The sequence below is a fragment of the Psammomys obesus genome, unplaced genomic scaffold (genome assembly GCF_907164565.1).
Source record: "Psammomys obesus unplaced genomic scaffold, mPsaObe1.curated_primary_1811, whole genome shotgun sequence".
Taxonomy (NCBI): Eukaryota; Metazoa; Chordata; class Mammalia; order Rodentia; family Muridae; genus Psammomys; species Psammomys obesus.
In genome coordinates, this window is record NW_026588752.1 from 4,172,194 (window position 1) to 4,187,751 (window position 15,558).

Consider the following 15,558-nt stretch of genomic DNA (forward strand, 5'->3'; position numbering starts at 1 on the left):
TTTTTTTTTTTTTTTTTTTTTTTTTTTTTTTTTGGTTTTTGGTTTTAATTTTTTTAATTTATTATAATTTATTCACTTTATATCCCAGCTGTAGCTCCCTCTCTCATCCCCTGGAAATCCACCAATAGGGAAGGACCTCCTCCCATTTGACCCTAGTCTATCAGGTCTCATCAGGACTGGCTGCATTGTCCTCCTCTGTGGCCTGGTAAGGCTGCCCACCCCCCTCAGGGGGAGATGATCAAAGAGCCAGTCACTGAGTTCATTTCAGAGACAGTCCCTGTTCCCCTTACTAGGGAACCCACTTGGAGGCTGAGCTGCCATGGGCTACATCTGTGCAGGGATTCTAGGTTACCTCCATGAATGGTCCTTGGTTGGAGTATAGGATAATCATACTAAAATCTGTACACCTGAAGAAGCTACGAAAGAAGAAGGACCCTGGGTAAGATGCTCAATCCTCATTCAGAAAGGCAAAAGGGAGAGATAACGGAAGAGGGGGAAAAAAACAAGGAATAAGACAAGAGCCTACCACAGAGGGCCTCTGAAAGACTCTAACCAGCAGGGTATTGAAGCAGATGCCGAGACTCATAGCCAAACTTTGGGCAGAGTGCAGGGAATCTTATGAAAGAAGGGAGAGATAGAAAGACCCTGAAGGGGCCTGGAGCCCCACAAGGAGGGCAACAGAACCAGGCTGGTTTTAAACTCAGAGATCTACCTGGCTCTGCCTCCTGAGTTCTGGGATTAAAGGTGTGGGCCTTCACACCCAGCTTATTTATTTCTTTGTTTCTTTGTTTATTATGAGACAGGGTCTCATGTAGCCCAGGCCCATCTCCAATTTGCTACATATTGGAGGATGACCTTGATCTCCTGATCCTCCTGCCTCCACCTTCTGAGTGTTGGGATCCACACTTGACTTTATTCTGTGGGAGTATGTGTGTGGGGCGGGGTGTGAGAGAGAGAGAGTGTGTGTGCTGGTAGTCACATGAGGTCACCTTGAGTCCTCTATCTTCTATCACTCTCTGCCTTATTTCATTGAAACAGGGTCTCCTCCTCCTCCTCCTCCTCCTCCTCCTCCTCCTCCTCCTCCTCCTTCTTGTTTGTTTGCTGTTTGCTTTTTTGAGACAGGGCTTCTCTGTGTAGCCTTGGCTATCCTGGCACTCACTCTGTAGACCAGGCTGACCTCACAAGAGATCCACCTGCCTCTGCCTCCCAAGCGCTGGAATTAAAGGTGTGTGCCACAATGCCCAGCAAGACAGGGTCTCTTAATGAACCTCAGTGTCTGTCTGTCTGTCTCTCTGTGTCTGTGTCTCTGTCTCTCTCAGCTAGGCTGGCAGCCAGCAAACACCAGCAATCCCCGTCTCCGCCTTCTCAGTGCTGGGGTTACAGATGTGTGAGTACCATGCCAGCTTTTACATGGGGGCTGAGACATGAATTTACGTCCTTCCTGAGCCATCTCTCCAGTCCAGCTTTTTTTCCCCTTTGAAAACAGGGCCTCAGATATCCCAGGCTGGCCCCAAACTAATTATGTAGCCTTAAACTCCTGATGCTGTGGCCCAGCCTCCCACGTGCTGGGATTGCAGCCAGCCACACCTGGCTTATGTCTTTGCCCTTTTCCCATATCTCTGCCAGCAGCCCATGAGATAGAGTGTCTTTGTCTGCCATTGATAGTGTTTTCCATTATTCTTTATTATTTTTATAACCATTTTGAAGTGGGTAAAAGTGTTGCAGTTTTAGTATCTTAAACCAATCTATTAAATATGTGCTGTGTGCTACAAGGCCTGCAAGACTGTCAAATGGAGATGTTAAGGGTGTAGACTCTGAGGACTGCCTCAGCTGGACTCCTGGCTCTGTCATGTAATTACTGTGTGTTTTGGGGAAGGTTTCCTAATCTCTCTGGTCTTCATTTTCCACATCTATAAAGTTGGGATAATAATCTGGTTCTCCATCATGCTAATCATGGGGCTCTAAGGAGATAAAGTCAGAAGGGAGTAGGAACCTGGCATGCAGAAAGTCAGTGTTGGCGTCTATTGTTATCATGAGGCACGTTGTTGGCCTGTGATGGGTCACGTGGTGTTTGTAGCATCCATCTGGGTAGCAGTCAAGGGGAGAACTGCTGTTCTTTGCTCTCAGGCTGTGTGACTCCAGAAGAGTGTTTCGACATCTCTGAGCCTTGTTTGTCTCATCCACAACGTACCACATGAGGCCCACTGAGTCTTGCTGTGAGGATGATATGAGGTGGTTGTTGATGGCTGGCTAGTCTCTCAGCGGGTGTCAGACCAGCAGGGTGCCTGTGTGCTCATCCGCACTCAGCAGGTGGAGAAACTGAGGCTTCATGGGATTAAGGCATAATTCCTGCCTGGAACTGTCCAAGCTCCAGCTGGTCCCTCTTAGTTGTCCCCAGCTCTGAGTCCCCTTCTGTATGATGGGACAGTGAGAGAGTTCTACAAGTGACCAACCTGTGTCGAGGCTGGCTGGGCATATGGACACATTCTCTGAGGGGAGGCAGGACAGCGCCTCTTTTCTCATGAGGTCCTAACAGTGGCTTGTGCAGGCAGGACAATGCCAGGGAGAGCCTTTCCATCTCCAGATGCAGCAACCAGGCTGCCGGTTACTGGCAGGAGGGAGAGAAGCTGGGGATTCATTCTCCTACAATCTGCCCAACTGAGGAACCGGAGAGCAGGGTGGGCGGTGACCTGGTCTCTCGGAAGCTCAGCTTATCCCTCGTGACCTGGCTTTTGCATCAACTTCCCCACTCTGATCCTTCTTGGCTCATCTCTCGGACACCAATGTCTGCTATTGCAGAGCTTCTCCAAGCCTTGTGACTTCGTCTGGGTTGGGGAGGGCTTCCTAGCTAAACCGACAGAGGTCAGTCCTTGAATGACTTACAGAATGAGGCCTCTCTTTGGAAAAAAAGCTGCTTTCTTGGTTGATTGTGCTGAAGAGGTAGCTGGGTCTAGCTCTCTGTGAGCCTCCAGCCTACTGCCCTGGCCTGACACAGGCCAGGCAGACCCTTGGGCAAAGACAAGGAGGTGGGCGAGGACACTCATAGCTTCCTTTGCTGCTGTCATTTCTGTCTCTGGCTTTGCTCACCTCTTTAGTACCTGCCAGGCTGGTCTTCAGCCACTGGTGGGTATCCAGGTCCCCTAGAGAACCTGAAAAGCAACAGAGACGGCCTGCAGTGTCCTAGGTTCTGGCGACCTGGACGCCAGGGTTTGCGGCAGTGCACAGGATCCTCAGTCTCTCCTATACTGCGAGGACCACTTTGAGAATCTAGTGTTCCTCTCTGCCAAGCCCCCACCCCCACCCCAAAGGATGCACCCAGGACCTACCTTTGTTTGTAACCTCTCTTTATTGGACATTTGTCCAAGACCCCAAATTCATCCACATTTTTCAGAACCCATCTACACAGTGGAATATTATTCAGCAGAGAAAAAGGAGTGGAGTTGTCACAAAGATTGTGACAGGGATGGGCCTCTCAGATACTTCAAGAAGCCAGACATTCTTGGTCGCAGATAAAATGTCAAGAATAAAATGCACACAGATAGAGTAGTGGTTGCAAGGAGGGGAGAGGAGAGAGAGGTGGGAGGCAGTTGCTAATGACATGAGGTTTTAGGGATGACATTGTCTTCAGTTAGATAGTGGCTGTGGCTGTGAAAGTCTAAATACACTAAAACCTACCATGCATCTACTTTCAATGGGTGAACTAATGTGGCATGAATTCTGTCTCCAAGCTTACACTGGCCCTGGCCCGGTGGCCTGCGCCTGTTATATTGTTATCAGCCAGCTGGGGTCCTCCTGCTTTATTGAAAGGGTGGGGCTTTAGCATTAACACACCTCTGGGTTCTACCCCTGGGTGACTGACAGCAGAGAGCTGAGATAGCAGGTAGGAGCAGCAACAGGGCAGCCAGCTATAGTCCCTGGCCTTGTGCAGGTACAGGCCTTGGGGACCAGGACCGCTAGCCCTGTAAGTGTTATCCATCTTCTTTTCCATTTTTGCTGTTATCCATTGTGAGATAAAACTAGAGCTGTGATAATGCTATGGCAGGCGCTCTGGCCTGAGCCCCAGCCCTCTTTGCTTTTTATTTTGACTCAGGGTCCCACTAAGTTGCCCAGGTCAGCCTTGAACTCACTGTGTAACCCTGTCAGGCTTTTGAATGTGTGTGATTCTCCTGCCTCAGCCTCCCAAGTAGATGGGAAGACAAGCCTGTACTACCAGGCTCAGCCGTATCCCAAGGCAGGCCATATCCCAAGGGGACTTTCAGGCAGGCCTACGAAGCCAGAATTCCTCAGCAGCTGACTAGATCTCTATGGCTTCACATTGAAGCTGCCATTGTTCCTCCCATCATTGTTGACCACTGTTCGGTGGCTTAACCCCTTCTACTGTCAGGGCTGCTGGGGGCCAGGGCTCCTCACTTTTGCAATGATGCCCAACCTGACAATTTCAGGGAAGGCAGCCCAGAAGGGAAGCTTCCAGCCAACTCAAGTCAGGTAACACTTGCTTATAGAAGCAAAGGAGGCATCTCCCAACCACAGCACACCTGCATGCAAATGAAGGCTCCTGTTTGCACCAATCAGAGCAGTCCTTCTGATAGACTGTCAGAGAGAAGTGCTCCACCTCTGGCTTGGGTATGAACAGTTGTAGGGTCATCTTGAGTTCACCAAGGTTTGTGACATCAAAAAGTCTAACACAAAACTGTTTCAAACAGTTCTGACTCCAGCCGCCTTCAGGGGCCATGACGACCAGCTGTGGTTGTCATGTAGTTTATTCAAGGTGTCCATGGAGTGCAGGAGACAGAGCCAGCAGAAGGGCAGTCCTGCTTTCCTGTCTGACTGGCAGTCTTTTTGCATGAGGCAGTCAGGGCAGCAAGGGGCAGTTCATCCTCAGTATCTTTGCTAATTTACTGGACCATGCATATCGGCAGCACCTACAATAAAAACCCAAAGGACTATCGTTAATACTCATAGTGATTTTTACAGACTTCAACAGTGCTTTAAGGGTTAAGCGCTTCAACTCCCAAAGTGCCACAGGGAGGGCTGGGTCCCCCTCATCTGTCTCAGTTCTAACATGCATGGCTTGAGTTAGGTGTGGAAGCCAGCCAACAGAGAGAGGCCAACCCCAGAGGGGGAAAATACATAAACAAAAATCTCATGCTTTGACAACATGACAGAATAGGAGCTTTAAATCCAATGGACAAGGCAGGGGCGCTGGTACCCTTGCCCTGTGCTCTGTGTTAATGGCCTCATCCTGTAGGGACAGGCTAGCTCCTGGAAGTATGGCTGGGTTGGCAGGTCCTGCTTAGGGCCCAGGGTGGGGCCAGCATGGGAGGTTGAAGGGTAGAGGCTTGCACTGAGTCCCACATCTCTGTTCCTTCTGTCCACAGCATCTCCAACAAGGAACTCTCAGACCTGATTGAGCAGCTGCAGAAGAATGCGGACCAGGTGGAAAGGAACATTGTGGACACTGAGGCCAAGATGCAGAGCGTGAGTGCCCAGTCCTCCTCCCAGGACCTTCTTCACCCAGAACACCTTCTCCAGGGTCACACGCATCCACAAGTCTCTGTGGTTGCTCTTGGCATCTAGAGTGAGGGCTAGAGACCTGCAGTCCTCAGCGTGGCTATGGCTAGGAAAAGGACCCGCCCAGTGCCTCCGGAACACCGAGTTCCTGCCCTGGAAGGAAAAGTGAGGGTGGTGAATTGGTAACTTAGTAACAGTGGCAGGGTTTCTTGGCTTCTACTGTCCTCAAGAAGACAAGCTCCTCCTGGGTAGAGCTTTATTCTGGGCAGAGCCTTCCTCAGAGTACCCAGAGCTTCCCCCAGGATCTTCCAGGTGTGGAGAACACCAGCTCTAACCTGGGGTAGGATTTGCACTTGTACTCATTAAGCAATCTCTCCACTGTCTGACTCCCTCTCAGAGGGTAGGAGCACCCACCTAGTCAGGTTGAAAGTTCCAGGACACCCAGCAGGTACAGCTTGGAGCTCCACGCTGCCGCCGCCGACACCAGGGGCATTCTCCCAGGCAGCCTCCAATGCCTCGACATAGTCTGCAGCCCTCCTTGCTGGGGAATGCATATCACTATCCCATACCCTCCCTCCCTGGAACAGCAGTGCTGGAGGTGAAGCCCAGGACATTGGGCTTGCTAGGGAAGTCCTCTTCTGGCCTTCTGGCTGAGGTGCTAGAAGAACTGGGGACTATACAGTGACAGCTGGCCCCAGGAATGGCTGCAAGTGGAACTGCTAAACTGGGCAAAGAAAGTAAGCTAGAAAGCCGGGTTACACGTGAATTTCAGAGCACAGTTTCCCTGAGTGTCAGCGGGCCCTCGCACTGTTCGGTCCTCACTTAAACTCTAGTGTGGGTTGTTGTTTATCTGGAACTCAGGTGTAGTCGGGAGCTTCCTCTGGATGTTAATCACCAGGTGACTAAGAGCCAGAGCTGACAGTGGGGGACCGAGGGTGGGGCCGTCATGGTCCATCAGGCCTCCAGCTGTTACCTCCACTGTTACCTCCAGCCCCTGCTGTGGCTGCTCCCGACTACAGCCTCTTCTGACAAACTAGGTGTGCAGTCCTAGGGCCGGTCTACAGACAGCACAGAGTACCCAGACACCATGGGGGTGTCAGGTGGCAAGTAGGGTCCCTAGGGTCAGGAAACCAGGTGTCCAGCCCTGGCCCAGGATGGTCCTGCAAGGACTCAGGAATGTGGTCACCTTCCTGCCTGGGGTTCTTGAGCACTGATCCCCAGATTATATCCCTCACCACTCAGAATACCTGTCCCCTCCCTACATGCCTCTGATTGTTTTTTCCTGCTATCCCCTTCCTGGCACCCTGCAATGGTGTTCTGTTTGTTTTCTTGCCTAAATGAAAAGCATGGCATTGGGAATGGATCTGTTTTTCTCTCACCAGAATAGTGCGTGCTCATTACTAACATTTTAGGATAGATAAACAATAGTTAAAATCCCATAGAATCCATCCTCAGAGGCATCCAACAGCCCTGAGCCTTCGGGATATCACAATTACACTTCAGTTTAACCTTCTCTCGTGTGTGTGGGAGTGCGTACGGGGTGTGTGTGTGTGTGTGCAGGTTCAGGCTTCCCTTTGTGTTTGCCTGTGCATGTGTGCATGTATGTACTGCTGGGGATAGAGCCTGGCACTTTGGCACATCAGGCAGGTGCTATACCACTGAGTGATACCCCAGCTCTGAGCTGTTTTTTTCCTTTCTTTTTTGGTTTTTAGAGACAGGGTTTCTCTGTGTAGCCTTGGCTGTCCTCGACAATCTTTGTATACCAAGCTGGCCTGGAACTCATAGCAATCCACCTTTATGGCCCCTGCTCTCTTCCCCAGCCCCTGCCCCAGTCACCCCCCTATTCTGTGTTGCAAGACCTACATGGCCCTAGGAACAGAGCTGTCCAATGATGTGCCTACGTGCAGATGTCTGCACCTGCAGACAAGCCTGAAGGATGGAATGGTCCCTTCCTTGCTCTTCCAGCAACACTGTCCAGTACCCACACTGGGCCACCTCGCTCTCCCACCCGTCCATCATGGAGCCAGTCGAGCACCAGGCCAGTCAGTCCCTCTGGTCTGGAGGACCATTTTTATCAGGGTGTAACTCACAGAAAGCGCCAGGAAGTGACCCCCAGCTGTGAATTTACCCCTGTGAGTCAGTGCTGGAGTAGACAGTCACCTAGGCAGGATAAAATACCTAGTTAGGAATTTTCTAGAAAGCCTTTGGTGCTTACCCCCTAGAAGTGACCCCTCCCTAGGCCCTCTCACTGTCCAGTGTGGCTGACTTGAGCTCTCAGGTATTCACCCACTGTCTCCCGAGTAGGTCTCCTCATCTCAGCCAGACGTGTTCCCATCCAAGATCCACCTGTAGGACTCAGTAATGATTAACAGACTTTGCTTTTGAAAAATTAATCTTTGACACTGGCCTGGGTCAGCCAGTGATTGAGAGGATAAAATTCCACCCAAGCCAGGAAGTATGTTGCATTGCCTACCCCAGCTCAGAGATGCCTGGCCCACTGGCTGGCAACTCCACAGCCTCAGGGCCAAGCCACCGGGGGAGCCAGCCTTCCATCCTGCTCCAGCTCCCCAGGTAGCCAGGGCCTGGAAGCCTGGATACTAGCTCCTCATCCACAGGGAGCTGAGTCCTTCTATACCCTCACTGTGCCAGCTCTGTTCCTTTTGTCATTTTTTTCTTTCTGGTTGTGTTTTTACCCATCTGCTAAGCACACACTCTGCCACTGAGCTGCACCTCCATGTCCTCAGCTTTGTTCTCTTCCTCCTCTTCTTCCTCCTCCCCTTCCTCTGCCTTCTTCTAGACAGAGACTCATGAAGCCCAGGCTGGCTTTGAACTGACCTTATAGCTGAGTCTGGCTCTTTTTCCTTCTCCTTCCTCCCTTCGTTTGTTTGTTTGTTTGTTTGTTTGTTTATTGTGTGTGCTCCAACTGTGGCACACATATGAAGAGCACATGACAACTTGTAGGAGCTGGTTCTGTCTACCTTGTAGGTCCTGGGATGGGAATCCCTGTCATCAGGCCTGGTGGCTGATGCTTCACACTTAGCAATCCTATCAGATCGCTTCCTAGTTTTGTTTTTGTTTTTAAAGATTTTTTTGTTTTTGTTGTGTGTGTCTGGGTGTTTTGCCTAAATCTCTGTCTGTGCATCACATGCATACCTGGTACCCTTGGAGGCCAAAAGAGGGCTTTGGATGCCCTGGAACTGTAGTTACAGGTGGCTGTAGGCTGCCTTGTGGGCTCTGGGAACCAAACTCAGGTCCTCTGCAGCCAGTGCTCTTAACCACTGAGCCATCTCTTCAACCCCATTTCCCTATGTCTTTTGAAATAGGTCTTGCTGTATACTGGTGGTTGACCTTGGATTTGGTTATCCTTCTGCCTCCCTAGTGCTGAAGTCACCTTCACGCACACTCTTTCTTCCCTTTTTCAAAAGTGATGCCTGCTTCACACCTTAACAGGTGCGAATGGTCTGGGGTGTGTCATCCAGTATTTTTAGGACCTCGGTAGAGCAGTGGGAAGTTCTCACAGACCAGTGTCAGTGGGCTCTCACTGCAGTTTCGATTCATGTCTGTCCTTAGCCCCATGCCAGGCAGCTCTCCTCTGCTTCCTGCCCTTGGGTCCACCTGTTGGGGAGTTTTCACCTTAGTGAAATCCCACACTCCTGGTCACCGTGTCACGCTCTGGCCACCTTGTCACCCCTAGCCACCGTGTGTATTTCTCTCCAGTCTCATTGTCCTGGTGGGATTACTTCTGCCACCGTGATGTGTCCCTGGCCCACATTCTCTCTTCTGGTTTTTGTGGTGCTCAGATAGAATCCAGATCCTTGCACCTGTTAGACAAGCACCTACACACCGGGCTTCCCAGCCTCAGCTTCGCTTTTCTCAAGTCAGGTGGAACCAGTCAGCAGGAGGCCATGCTGCTGTGGTGCCCCAGCACTGCCAATCCTGCCTTCAGCCCACTCCCTGGCATCCTCACGTCCCCTGATGATCTGAGACCCTTAGCGATTCACACCTGGACCCCAGCTTGGTACTAGCACACAGCCAGGCTTCATGGCTGCTGACGTGGACAGACCGTATCTAGAAACATCCTGGGGCTAGAGGGATGTCAAGATCAGGGTTTGTTCCCAGAAGCCATGCTGGGTAGTTCACAAAGGCCTGTAAATCTAGCTCCAGGGAATCTGATGTCCTCTACTGGCCTCTGGAGGTATCTAAAAATTTGTGTGCACATACACAAATGATAAATACAAAATGATTCCTTTGAAAAAAAAGAAAGAAGAAAGAACCCCCCATCCTGATAACTAGCTGTTTTCTCTGAACAGATTCTAGACTCACAGGGAGACTATCTTAAATATCTACCCACCCACTCTTCCTTCTGCCCCCACCACTGTGGCCAGCCCAGCACAGAACGACCCAGCTCACCCAAGTGCTCTCAAACCCCACCAGCTGTCCCAGCTTACACTCTAATTCTGATTGCCTGCTACATGGCTCCTAGAAGCCTCAGCGTAGGCATAAAAAGAGCCATGTGATTGGCTCCTTCCTTGGAGTTCTTCTGTGCTCTGGGTCCACAGGTCATGTGACCAGCCCTCACTCTGCTCTGGTTTCCCTCTCACCCCTGCCTCCAGCAGTCCCTTCATCATGGCTTGCTCTGTCTTTCCTCAGGGCCTTTGCACAGGCTGTTCCCTCTGCCTAGAACACATGTCCCTTCTGTCCTTCATCCTAGTTTACGTCAGTGCCTCAGAGGGACCTCCCTGAGCACTGGAGCTAAAGTGGGTCCCTTTGTTCCCTCTCTGCCTATGAGGTCACCTTCCCTTGCAGGCATTTGCCCAGCTTGGGCTATGGACACCAGGTAGGCAGAGCCATGCCTAGGCACCAGTGGGACCACTCACCCCTGTTTCTAGTGCCCAGCTATTTGCTGAGAGCCGGTCTGGACAAAGCCAGAAGAGCCCCAGCTGGCCCTGCCCCTCAGGTCCTGAGTCTTCACTGTTATCTTTTCCTTCTCAGGACTTGGCCCGGCTGCAAGAGGGGCAGCTCCCTGAGCACCGGGACACGACCCTGCAGAATGTGTCTGACTCAGAAAAGCTGTTGTACGTGCTGGAAGCAGATTCAGCCATCGCCAAACACATGAAGCACCCTCAGGGGGACATGATCGCTGAGGAGTAAGTCTCTTCTGTGTGTGGTCTCGTGATCATGCTAGGCTGGGGTCCAGGCAGGAGGGCTGGGGCTCTCTGGCTCTCAGGACCTCTCTCCCCTGTGGGGTGTACACAGGGCAGGTGGGCACCAAGCATGTGCACCAGAGGCCTTAAGTTCTACTTAATGACAAGGTCATGGCTGGAGATGGAGGCTTTGGGAGTTGATGAGCGCATTGCTTCATGTCTCTATGGCCTTCTTGCCTCCTGAGCTTATGACCCGTGCTGCAGCTCAACACCAGCACCCCGCCCCATAGGGCCAGGTTTTTTTTCATGCTCCATGCCCACTCTGCTTGTCCTTATGTGACACATAAGCCTGTGCCCCCGCTGGGCATGTGCTCCAGTGAGCGAGTGGCCTTGGCCATTTCTTCCAAAACCTTCTGTAGTAGCCCTTAAAGAAACAGTAGGCTTACACGGTGATCCTCTGGGCAAGTCCCACTAACATGGCTTCCCCCCACGCAGCATCCGCCAGCTGAAAGAGCGTGTGACCAACTTGCGGGGAAAACACAAGCGGATGTACAGCTTGGCAGTGAAGGAGGCTGACCCAAAGGTCAACTGGGCTGCACTGGTGGAGGAAAAGCTGGTATGGCCTGGAACAGGGTCACCTCACAGCACCTTGGTCCTGCTAAGTAGGGGACACCATTATGGAGTCTCCTGAAACTGTATAACTGAGAGCAGTGGGCTCATTGAAGGGCAGTACCGAGCCTGGAGTCACACAGTCTGACCTCATTCGCCACCAGCTGTGCCGTACCCCCTTCATGGGTACCTTGCTGGTGTCCTAGCAGGGTTATGCGGGCAGACTGAGAGACCTGGCTCCCCAAGGCAAAGCGTGTGCAGTCCCAACTGGATGGCTTTGCAGCAACTGTCAGCAGTGTGACCCTGGGGAAGGGGCTTCCCTTCGTGTGTCCACCTGTAAAATTAAAACAGTGACCAGGGTTCCCACAGGCCACTGCGGGACTGAGGGAGGACACGCAGGAGCACTAGAGGTAGTGCAGACAGATGTCCGCCGCCACTCACTGCAGAGAAGTGAGGGGAAAAGCACTCCCTCACCGGGGCCAACAGCCGGGCTCCTGTGACTTAGGCTGCGTCTACATCTTCCTCCTGGTGTCTCTCCACCTACACCCACCAGGACAAGCTGAGCAGTCAGGGCTTTGGGACAGACCTTCCTCTGGTGGACAGCCAGGTGGAGCAACACAACATCTTCCACAATGAAGTAAAAGCCATTGGGCCCCACCTGGGCAAGGACAAGGACAAGGTGTGTATATGATGGCGTCTTCTCAGAGGTATGAGACAGAGAGGGGCGCCCTTGGTCTAACCTCAGCCCTTGGCTCTGCCCACAGGAGCAGAACAGCGAACTCCAGGCCAAATATCAGAAGCTGCTGGTGAGAAGCCGTGGGAGATTGGAGAGGACGGGAGGATTATGGGCTGGGGGGCACCATGCCCCTCTAAAGGTGACAGTGTGCTCCACTGTCATAGCAGTTGTGAGGTGCTAGGGATAGGTCCCAGGGCTTCATGCATTCTATCTAGGTTGGCATTCTACCAACTGAGCTGCAAGTAGCCCTACTAAATTCTTTAGGCAGCATTTCTGCATGTTAAGTAGATGCCATATGCTTCCTAGACCATGGTCCAGGCATGTGTGTGCACAAGTACATGCATGAATGAATGTGTGCATGTCTGTCATTCTTTTTATTCTACCGACAAATTGCAAGCCTCCCAGTTTTGCCTAAGCCTTCCTAATCTTGGTGGCTCCAGATGCTCCTATGAGATGTAGCTTGGTCTGTAGAGTGCTTGCCTAGCATGCACGAAGCTCTAGCACCAAATAAAGCCAGGCATGGTGCTGTATACCTGTCATCCTAGCACCTGAGAGAACAAGCAAGAGCATCAGGAGTTTAGGGTCATTCTCAGTTACATAACAAGTGTGAGGCCATCTTGAGCTACACAAGACCCTGTCTCAAGTGAATAAATAAGTTAAAAATGTTAAATGTAGAATGAAGCAAATGTAGAAGACATGGCTGCCAGCTGGGTGTGGTGGTACACACCTGTAGTCCCAGTACTAGGGGAGGCAGAGGCAGGCAGATAGATATGAGTTCAAGGTTAGCCTTGTCTACAAACTAAGTCGAGGACAGCTAAGACTACACAGAGAAACCCTGTCTTGAACAAAAAAGAGAGAGAAGACATGGCTGCCATTTATTAAGTGCCAGCTGTGTGCCAGTCTATGCCCTATGGGTGGACACTTTACAATTGGCAAACTGAAGTTTCAAGGAGTCATCAGTCCCACAGGGATCTTCTTCCTTTGTTCACGGGTATGTCCCCAGCACTTAAAACCATGCTACATGTCTAGCTGGTGCTCAGTAACCTCCTGTGAGTGAATGTTTCAGAGGATTAGCTGGCTTTTCCAAGGGTGGGCTGGCTGGTAAGTAGCAGACTGGGCCCCATAGGCGGAGGGCAGGGAAACCGAGCCAGGCCGCAGTGCCGTCATCGCCTGGCTCTCCTCCCGCAGGCAGCATCGCAGGCTCGGCAGCAGCACCTGAGCTCACTGCAGGACTACATGCAGCGATGCACCAACGAGCTGTACTGGCTGGATCAGCAGGCCAAGGGCCGCATGCAGTATGACTGGAGCGACCGCAACCTAGACTACCCCAGCCGCCGGCGCCAGTACGAGGTGGGCACAGGGCCGGGTGCACGTCTAGTGTGGGACACAGGGCTGCCAAGTGAGGTGCTGACCCCATCCGCTCCCTGGCAGAATTTTATCAACCGGAACCTGGAGGCCAAAGAAGAAAGAATCAACAAACTGCACACCGAGGGCGACCAGCTGCTGGCAGCGGAGCACCCAGGGAGAAACTCCATCGAGGTAGGCGTGCCCCAGATAGGCAGCCACCTCCCTCTTGCTACCCTCCCCACCTGGCCCCCAGTCCCCCTCTCAGTATCCCAGGCACCTGGGCTGCAGGAATGGGTCTCTCCTCTTCCCGGCAGGCACACATGGAAGCCGTGCACGCAGAATGGAAGGAGTACCTGAACCTTCTCATCTGTGAGGAGAGCCACCTCAAGTACATGGAGGACTACCACCAGGTACCCACCTGATGCCAGGCAGGGGAGAGGGCTCGGGCCTTCTGGGGTGCGTGCAGGGCCTCTCGTGTGTATATGGAGGCCAGAGGACAACTTCCCACGAGTGAGTTCTTGTCGCTCTATCATGGGGTCCTGGGACTGAACTCAGGTCATCATGCTAACGACAGGAGCACTTTTACCTGCTCAGTGATCTCACTAGACCAAGGTTTTGATTTTTCTGATGTGGGACTTCATGTAGCCCAGGCTAACCACTCTCTGTGACTCCCGATCCTCCTACCTCCACTCCACCTGCCTCCACGCTTCCCCAATGCTAGGGTTTAATTTTGCTGAGTTATACAAAACATAAACCTTGCCACTTGAACCCCCTATTCAAGAAAACTAACATTCCTATCCCTCCCCTTTTTGAGACAAGTTCTCAATATATAAGCCAGACTGTCCTTGAACTCAAACTCTCAACAACTCTCCTGCCTCAACCTCTGCCATGCCCAGCTCATTTCTACCACTGTACCATTTGTTACATTCACAATACAGGGCAACCTTGCCCTCTGTTTCCTGAACTTTATCAGCCAACTAGAAACTGAGTTCCCTGCCCCTCCTCCACTAGCCTGATGACCGCTGATCCACTCACTGTCTCTGGATTTGCCTGGTATTAGCTAGAGTGAGCAATAAGGGATACAGGACCATTCATTCCTCTTGTCCTTGTGTGTCTGGATTTTCTCGCTGAGCATGACATCCTGGCACAGCACAGCATGTTTCTGTACTTTTTATTCTCCACCTCACCCACCTAAGACAGGATTTCTCTGTGTAGTCTTGGCTGTCCTGGACATACTTTGTAGACCAGGCTGGCCTTGAACTCACAGAGGTTCACCTGCCTCTACCTCCCAGAGTGCTGAGATTACAGGTGTGCGCCACTGTGCCCAGCTTACACTTTTTATTTTTATGCCCAAGCAGCTGCCTATTGTCAAGGTGGGCCCGTTTGCATACCCATCTATTCATAGACACTCTGTTTTCACGGGAATTATGTTTCTAATAAGAACTGTAGGTAATTGTCATAATGTAGGGTCTTCCTCATACTTCCCCAATCCTAGGGATCCAACCCAGGGCCTCACACATGCCAGGGAAGGACCCCCACCTCTGAGCTATATCCCCAGCCTTCCTTTTACCTTTTGTTTGGAGATTGTGTTACTAAGTGGCAAACTTGAACTTGTAATCCTCCTGCCTCAGCCTCCCGAGTGGCTAGGGTGACAGTGCCACCACACTTTGATCTGGGGTCTTAAGACTGGAACTTGAACTCAGGGGACACCTCATGACTCTTGCTGGAATATCTGAGCCACATGAGATTTCACAAAGATCCAAAAGTCCCACTCAAGGCAGCAGTCCAAGCATTCAGCCCAGCGGATAACTTAAAATAAATGAGTCAAGAGTTGGTGGACCAGCTGGGTGGTGATGTCACACACCTTTAATCCCAGCACTCGGGAGGCAGAAGCAATTGGATCTCTGTGAGATTGAGGCCAGCCTAGTCTACAAAGTGAATCCAGGACAGCCAAGACTATAGAGAAATCTGTCTTAAAAAAAATTGTTGATGGACCAAAAACTGGGTGAGGGGACTTTTCCAGAATAAGAAGAGGAGGTAGCCATCAAGGCTTAGAATTAAAGTATGGTTAGGTGCTGCTAAACAGCACAGATAGCATCTGAGTAATGCATTATTGGGTGATTTGTGCAACTCATGAAGTACACTTACACAGGGCAGTTTCACTGGGTGAGATTTTTGCAAGGTCACTATCCTATGTAGGGGCTACAGCTG

General features: G+C 51.5%; 1 protein-coding gene across 2 annotated transcripts in view; it reads left to right on the forward strand.

Moving 5' to 3' along the window:
- Ppl (periplakin) overlaps window positions 1-15,558 on the forward strand; it is a 47,354-nt gene that overhangs the window by 16,198 nt on the left and 15,598 nt on the right. For both annotated transcript variants that reach the window (XM_055604738.1, XM_055604737.1), the window contains exons 2-9: window positions 5,379-5,478; window positions 10,504-10,658; window positions 11,151-11,271; window positions 11,818-11,943; window positions 12,029-12,070; window positions 13,189-13,350; window positions 13,432-13,539; window positions 13,662-13,757. In XM_055604738.1, the coding sequence (XP_055460713.1) occupies window positions 5,379-5,478; window positions 10,504-10,658; window positions 11,151-11,271; window positions 11,818-11,943; window positions 12,029-12,070; window positions 13,189-13,350; window positions 13,432-13,539; window positions 13,662-13,757 (910 nt within the window). The remainder of the gene's footprint in view (window positions 1-5,378; window positions 5,479-10,503; window positions 10,659-11,150; window positions 11,272-11,817; window positions 11,944-12,028; window positions 12,071-13,188; window positions 13,351-13,431; window positions 13,540-13,661; window positions 13,758-15,558) is intronic.